Source organism: Micromys minutus (genome assembly GCF_963924665.1).
Source record: "Micromys minutus genome assembly, chromosome: 10".
Classification (NCBI taxonomy): Eukaryota; Metazoa; Chordata; class Mammalia; order Rodentia; family Muridae; genus Micromys; species Micromys minutus.
The window spans coordinates 64,250,776-64,258,642 of NC_137979.1; the positions used below are offsets into that span (position 1 = coordinate 64,250,776).

The 7,867-nt window shown below is 57.7% G+C and overlaps 1 protein-coding gene across 1 annotated transcript; it reads right to left on the bottom strand.

Moving 5' to 3' along the window:
* Positions 1–1,498: 1,498 nt before the first annotated feature.
* CBX4 (chromobox 4) lies at positions 1,499–7,479 on the bottom strand. The gene is made up of 5 exons (XM_080922787.1): positions 7,248–7,479; positions 7,057–7,100; positions 5,800–5,865; positions 3,765–3,831; positions 1,499–3,554 (listed from the first exon to the last, which is right to left on the bottom strand). The coding sequence occupies exons 1-5, from the start codon at positions 7,314–7,316 to the stop codon at positions 2,148–2,150; spliced, it is 1,653 nt and encodes a 550-aa protein (XP_080778913.1). The 5' UTR covers positions 7,317–7,479; the 3' UTR covers positions 1,499–2,147.
* Positions 7,480–7,867: the final 388 nt, after the last annotated feature.

The following is a 7,867-nucleotide window of genomic DNA, read 5'->3' on the forward strand; positions in this document are numbered from 1 at the left end:
CCAGCCAGTGAAGGACAGGCCCAATTCTAGCGCTGAGCAGGCCGGTTGCCAGAAGCAAGATCAGCCTCCTCCGCTCACAGGGTGGCAAAGGGCGTTCATTACACAGAGGGGGAGGGGTGTTTAACTCACTCTGAGGGGGGCTCCCAGGGATGGGGTAGTGGGAGGGACAATTCACAAAAGCCGGGGCTACAAACTCCCAAAGGCTTTTTTAAAAAAAGCGGCTCCCTCCCCTCCTCCCCTCCCCCGCCCCGCGCCCCTCCCCCAGTCCCAGCCGCTGATGGCCTGCAGCCAACACTGGCCACTCCGTGCATCCAGCCTCCCGCCCTCTAGGCCTTCCTCTCCATCTCTCCCCCAGCCTTCCCAACTCTGCCCCTCGAACTACCTCAGCACACCCCAACTCCCCCCCCCACACACATACCCACACACTCTGAACTACGCTGTCACCTTCTGCCCTGGTGCCACTATGGGATCAGCCCTCGGTCCGAACTGAGGCTTTGCAAGCAGGGAGAATTCTGAAGCTCACCCGATTTCCCTGGGCTGGAGGCCCCAGGGCCTGCTTAGCCACCGAACCAGCAGGAAGATCGCTGTGTCTGCAGAACGCTGGCCGCCGGTGGTGGCTTCCTGGCCCGCTGAGCCGCACCCCTAGCCTAGGGGCCGTTAACCCCTTTCTTCCCTCCAACCACACCTAGCACCTCGGCCTAGTCGCCACCAAGGGGATGTCAGCTCATGCAACTAAGAAACTGAGGGTGGCAAGCCAGACTCAGCGCCCTGTCGCCCCCTCCCAAACCATCCAGCAGAAAGCCCTCAGCCCCCCCCCCCCAGCAGTTCACTTGCTCCAGCCCTGGCCTTTGGCCTGGTGGTTTCCGGGGAGAGAGCCTGGCAGAGAAAGGGCTTCCTCTGCTTCCTAGGACGGGCGGGGCCGAGAGTCAGCACCTATGAGTTGGGGTCCACTCCGCTTGTACCCTGCCCCACATCAGGGAGGGCTGAGAAACTTTCTGACTGACTTGGGGTTGGGGGCGGGGCAAGGGCCACCAGCCTGAGAGTCAAGATTCAGTAAGGGGGAGCGGGTGCAGCACTCCCATTGCTGGCCTCTTCACAAGTTACTAGGTTTGCCAGCTATGTGGGCATCTGAGCATCGCCAGCCAGAAAGCCCTGGGGACTAGGGTGACTCTGGTACATTCTCCTCCCTCCACCCTTTGAGGCCAGCACCTCTGGACTTTCCCACACAGAGTCACCTTCCAATGAAGGGATCTGGAGACACCAGACCCCACGGGGCTTGGCTTGAGCAAAAACTTAGCTCAAAGTCATTTTCCATGTGACTTAGGTGGAAGTAGAGAGAGAGCCGGTCCACCTTCCTTCCCCCAACTTCCAATATCCCCCTGGAGCTAATCTCAGACACCGGATTGCACCTTCAACATCTCCGTTTAATATTTACATTCAAGCAGGTAATAATTGGAAGCTTATAGTTCAGACATTTCTATAGCAGCAGGTTCTAGAGAGCTCTTTAGCCTTTTAACAAACTTTTTTTTTTGCACATAGAAACAACACACCCATGTGTACAGTATCAAAAAATATATACCAAGGTTACTGGTGTTGCAGTTCCTGGAGAAGGGGAAATAAAAATTAAAATACTGAATGAAGGAGAAAGAAAAAGGCCAACTGAAAATAGTCTGTCTGATATAGAATATAACATGATCTAGAGGAAACTCCATAAATCTAGGTTTTTATATTTCAATATATAAATACCTACAAATAAATATATATATATATATATATATATATATAAGCCCGAAGGGGGGTAGTCGGGTCTTCTGAGCTCAAACAATACATTTCAAGAATAACACCACGTACAAACCGGAGTAGAGTCAGCACTTGACAGCACAGTTAAAATATAATACTATAGCTGAGACCGCCTCGGGGCTGCGGGGTCAGTTCTGGTCCACAGGGAGGGCTCTGGTCTCCTATAGGGAAAAGGAGGTGGCGGTGAGACCGCAGGCACCACGTGGAAGGAGACAGTGAGAAATGGACACTCAGTCGGGATCCCAGGGAGTGAGCAGGGGCCTGGCCATCAGACTGGGGCGTCTTCTCCTTGGGAACCTCTGATTTGCAGGTGCTGAGTCCCAACGGGCAATTGCGACTCCTTCCCACTACACTGTCACATATTCTTTGAAAGTGACGGTGAGGCAGTTCGCCGTGACGTCAGTGATAATTATATTCCCAAAGAAGGGCTTGAATTCACTCAGGGGCTCCGCAGGCTCCTCCTGGGCCTCAGCGGGAGGTTTCTCCGCTGCAGTGGCCGGAGCCACCAATGCGGCCACCGCTGGAGCCTCGGGCTTCACCTGAAGGGTGCTGGGCGGTTCCCCGGCGTCGCTGCGCATCTTGACACAGCGCAAGTCTATGGGTTCATCCAGGTCTGAGTCCAAAAGGATGACCTCGGGCTGTGGCAGAGAGGCTGCGGTGGGGGATACGTTGGCAGGGTGCTCAGAGACCGGGCTGTCCCCCAGGCAAGTTGGCGTGCTGATGCTGCGGGCAGTCAACCGCTTCTTGCAGGGCTCACGCTCGCCATGGGTCTCGGAGAGGCAGCGCTTGCGCGCATGGGAGAGGTTCAGGCCCACCGTGTGGTGGTGGTGATGGTGGTGGTGGTGATGGTGGTGGTGGGCGGGCGTGTGTGAGCTCCTGGCTGGGTCCCAGGCCAGCAGATCTGGCTTGGTGGTGAGTTGCAGCGGCTGTTCACCAAAGGCCTCCTTGGTTGGGGAGAGCTTTCGAGACCCTAGGTCCTGGGGCTGAGGGTCCCCCGACGCCAGAGCCTCCTCCTCCCTGCGTTTGCAAGGCACTTCGGCTTTCTTCTCCTCAGAAGCACCCGTTGCCTTTTTAAAAGTCCTGTCCGCCTGGGGATGGCGCTCCTCGGCAGCACGTTTCTTGTGGCTGGGGGAGCGCGCCTCGCCCTCGGCTGCCTCGCCCGACTTGATCTTCACTGCCTGCATGCCGTTCTCCATGTACTTGCTCATCACGATCACGATGCGCCCATTCTTGTTCTTGTTCTTGACGATTTTCATCTTGCCCCCAATGCCATTCCCGGCCACCGCCTCCTTGGGGGCTGGTGCCAAGCCATTGGGAGGGCCCTTTTCCGAGCCCTTGCCTGGAGCTCCTGCCCCTCCCCCCAAGGGCTTCACTGCCCCGAGGTAGCCTTTGGCTGTAGCTCCGTGGGCCCACTTGTCAGGTGGGTGACTCTTAGCGCCCAGGTCTGGGCAGGTGGGGCTGGGTGCCTCCTTGTGGCCGCCCTGGTATTGCAGGTCGTACATTTTGGGGTCTGGCTGGTAGGGGTGGTGCTTTTTGCTATTTAGCTGATAGTAATACTTGCCGCTCTTCCCTGGTGGGGGCGGCTTACCGGACCTCTCTTTGCTGTGTGGCTGGTACTGATGGTGCTTTTTGCTGTTGAGCTCATACTGGTGCCCCTGGCCCTTGCCTTGGGGTAGTTCCAGCTTGGCACGGTTGTCAGCAGAGGAGTCTTGAAGCCCAGTCAGGACATTGGAGCGGCGGGCAAAGGTGGGTACCTGAGTGGGAGAAAGAAGGGGAAAGGTTGTCTCTGTGGCGGGAACATCGGGACTGCTCCAGCTCCCAGGGGTGGAAGTTGCATCACAGGGGGTGGGGCCAGAGGTTCTAATGCAATTGGGGTGCTCCCCCGGGAACTCTTAAGTAGTTTGGGAAGCAATATTTAGGGACCGGCTTGTGCTGGGATCCCGGGAGCAGCTCCAAGTACTCACCTGCACCACCAGCGGTTTGGGCTTGGGCCCTCTCTTGCGATATCCCATCAGCTGCTCCTGCCTTTCCCTGAGGGAGGGAACAGAGCCTCAATGTTAGTGACCTCGGTTTCCCTTAAGGTCAGTAGCACCCTGTTCTCCTTTTGCTACAGAAAGGAAGGACTCAGCAGGAGAGAGAAGATGGCACCTTTTTCAATGTGCTCAGTAACACTCCCACTTCTGAGGAAGGGGTCTTCCACGTGACACTCAGATGTAAACTTTCCCCTCCCCCCCCCTTCCCTCACCTGCTGCAACACTGTATCGGTGTCCAGAAGATTGCTGCCAGCAGCTGACTAGACAGTACTAGGCATAGCTTTGGGCCTGTGGCTCTGCAGACAATGTACTGGGTTTAGGAATTCAGGGAACAGGAGGTGTGTGCTGACCTCAGGACCTTTCCAGATCAGAAGCGAGGATGCTAACTACCTCATTAAGATCCAGATAAAGAGAGCTTAAGTTGAATGGGAGGACTCCTTTTCTTAAATGGCCAGGCATCAAACGGAGGGACTGAGTCCTTGTTTACATAGCGGCAAATAAGCCAATTAGGGGTTGGGCATGGGGACTGCCTCTGAGGCTAGCTAGGGTCTAGCCAGGTTCTCAGCCACCTGGTGAACCAGAAGTGGCACTATCCCATCCCCCAGCCAGTGGGCGGGGTGGCTGTCCGAAGCTCCGCCTCCTTAGAGGAGTGAGATCCTTTCTACCCGGATTTTTAAATTAATATAGTTAAAGGGTGGGGGAAGCCCTCATCACCACCAGCAAACTTCAACAGCTCTGGCCACCCAAAGAGTGACTGATTGTTCCAGGTCCTGTCCAGCTCTCCATAAGCCAGCCCTTCCAGAAGTTGTCAAATTCTAGATCGGAGACCCAGTCTCCAGCTCCCTGAGTCGCCACCCCCACCCCAAAGCCCCTGAGCCAACCCGGGGGAGTTCTGCCATGCCCTGGGGCCGGGTTGGGGTCTGATTCCAAAGTTGCATGGCATTGCAACAGCCGGGATTATAATTCTTCGGGGACCGATTATGCAACATGGCATCAGCCGCTGACATGGTTACAGGGTGGTGAAGTCCCAGGTGAAGTCAGTGCGAGTTCCCTGTCCTGCATTCCCGGTGTTCCGAGAAAGCAACTTTAGCTCTCAGGATCTAGAGTTTACAGTTCTAGTGGCAAATGCTCCACAGGAAATACTTCAAAATAAAAGAGGGATGGAAGGCTGGGGGTGGCGCGGCTCTGAGGACTCCTCCCCTCCTCCACGCCCTTCCCCCTCTGCCCTCTACACGAAACGGGCGAACCACAGCCACCAGTGGTAAATCCAGCTGCAGCAGCTGCAGCGTAGCAAGCATCTGTTTGCAGGAGGATGGGCACCCCCCAACCACCAGGCAGCGCTCACTCACGCCCTCGGGCCAACCTTCCCCCTGATCTGATAGAGCACTTTACCCCACAAAATACAGCAGCGAGGGTTGTGAGGAGCTCAGGACAGCAGCTATTCACTGCCACCCCAGCCCCCCCCCCCAGGGGGGATAAGGCCCTGCCAACTTTTATCCGGCTGCCAAAAGGTTAAGTTCAGTTCCATGACGTTCAGGGCGGTTTCACAATGCCAGCTCCTTCAGAGCTGCCCCGCGAGGTGCCCGTGCCAAGCCAGCAGTGTAGCTGCAGAACACCTAGGCTCTGGGGGCGGGGCTCCAAGGTTGCCAAGGGAGGGGGCCACGGGGATTCAGGTACGGTATTTCTAGGTAGATCCACCGTCGACCCCACGTACTCTTCCAGCAGTTTCCCAAAACACAAGCCTACCTTCCCCAGCCCTACCCTGCCCCCACTCCCAAGCTGCAGCAACCACCAAGGACATTGGTTAGAGAAGCTCAGGCCGCAGCCTTGCCCATCCGGGTTTGTTGGGGGTGGGGCTCTTGCCTGCCCCCTCCCACCCCTTCCCCCTTTCCTATGGCTGCAAGCAGTCATCCACTTTCCGATTCCCACCTATGGCCGGGGAAGCAGAATGCCAGGGGATGCTCACCTGTTCTGGAAGGCGATCAGCAGACGGGGATCCAAGATGTTCTCCTCTGGTTCCCACGTGTTATATCTTGCAAGTGAAAAAGGGGGGAGGGCAGAGTGTAAAAAAAAAAAAAAAAAAAAAAAAAGACCAGGTTGGGGAATGACATAAGGCCCTATGTGGCTTCCTGAATCAAAAGCTGTGGATGTGGAGGGTACACAGTAGGTTTCTTAAGGCCTAACATGGTCCTTGATTACCCCCCAAGTTAAAATAAACACACAAGGACAGGAGGAAAGGGGGGGTAAAGAAAACGAAACTAGCAGTTTATTTTGCAGTCGTCAAGAATTTTAAGCATGTTACTGTGACGTGTTCCAAGGCCACTTTCCTCTCCAGAAACCCTTCGTGCAAAGCAGCCCAAAAGCAAAGTCGTAGTCCCCTCCTATCCGCCGCCCAAGTCTCCAGTAGGGCTTCAGCTGGTCTGCATTGGACCCCTAATCCGATAACTCACAGCTCAGCGCCCCCCCACCCCCTCAAGGCCCAGGAGACCGCTGTCACTGGCAAGCAAACCCCAAATACTCAGCAGTACAAAAATATGCCTCCCTCTCTCCCTCTCTGAGAGAGAGAGAGAGAGAGATAGAGAGAGAGAGAGAGAGAGAGAGAGAGAGAGAGAGAGAGAGAGAGAGTGTGTGTGTGTGTGTGTGTGTGTGCCTGCGCCTGTCTCCATCCGGTGCCTTCGCATTTCAAATTAAAAAAAAAATTCCCCACCGAAAGAGCTGCAGTGACAGTTCCCAACATTTTCTGCCTTTTTTCTTCCCTACCCTGCACCACCAGGAGAGAGGACGCACACAATTGCATTTTCGTGGCTTTAAAAAAAATTTTTTTTTTTTTTTTTTTTTTTTTTTTTTGGTTTTGCAATATGGAGCCGTTCGGTGGAGGGAAAGGGGAAAGGAGCCATTTTCTGCTGCACATCAGTCAGTGCCTGCGCCCTCCCTCCCTCCGCCGGCCTCCCGGGCTCGGCCCCGCGTCTCTCCAGCTCCTCCGGCTCCTTTTAGCGCATAAATTAGTGATGGCATTTCCCGGAGAGCGGAGCACAACACAGGGCGCCCGGCTCGGGCTCGGCTGCTCCGCTTCCCAGTGCCTGCCACCGACTTCCCCACCCCCTCCTCTCTCCACCCCACCTCCACCCCGCCTCCCGTCCGCTCCCCCACCACCCCACCAGCTCCACGGGTCCGCCGGCCAGGGCGCCTGGTGCCGAGGCCCCCGGACCCCGCCGCTACTTACTTGGGGGACCAGCCTCTCCATTTCACCAGATACTCCACTCTGCCCTGTAGGGGGGAAGAGACAGCACTCCATCAGCTTCCGCGGGATCCCCGGCTCCTGCCCGCAGCCTCCCCACCCCCTCCGCGCCTCTCGCTCGCTGCTCCCGCCGCCGCTCCCGCGCCCCGGCGCCGCCACCCGCGCGCCACCCCTACCTTGCGGATCCGCTTCTTCTCGATGCTCTCCACCGCGAAGACGTGCTCGCCAACAGCTGGCAGCTCCATGGCCGAACCCGGGCGCGCAAAGGCGCAAGCGGCCGGCGCGGCTGCAGACACAGCTGGCTCCCGCCGGCACCCCGATGCAGTCCTGCGCGCGGACCTCGCCACGCGCCCGGCCCCCGCCGCCACCACTCGCCCCTCAACACCCGGGCCGCCGCCGCTGCCTGCACCCGCGGACTCTCTGCTCGCTCTCGCTCAGACAACTGAGCCCGGGCCGCCGCGGCACGAGAACTCATGCAAATCCCGGACGTCAGCGGGCGGGGCCTCGCAGGGCCCAGCTCGGCGTCAGGGGGCGGGACGCGCCTCGGATTGGCGCAGCCCGGCCTACCGGAGGCCCCCGGTCTGGGCGGCAGGGGAGGAGGAGGGCGCGGGAGGAGGTTGGGGAGGAGGAGGGCGCTGGGAGGTGCAGGGGAGGGATCTGAGAGCCGGGAAAGTGAGCTGGGGCCGCGGAATAAAGGTGTGTTTGCCTAGGCAGCCAGGGTGGGCACCTCTACTGGGCCCCCTCTGATCCGCAGCCCGACACTTGGCACTCTCCCGACCCCACCTTCGGCCGCTGT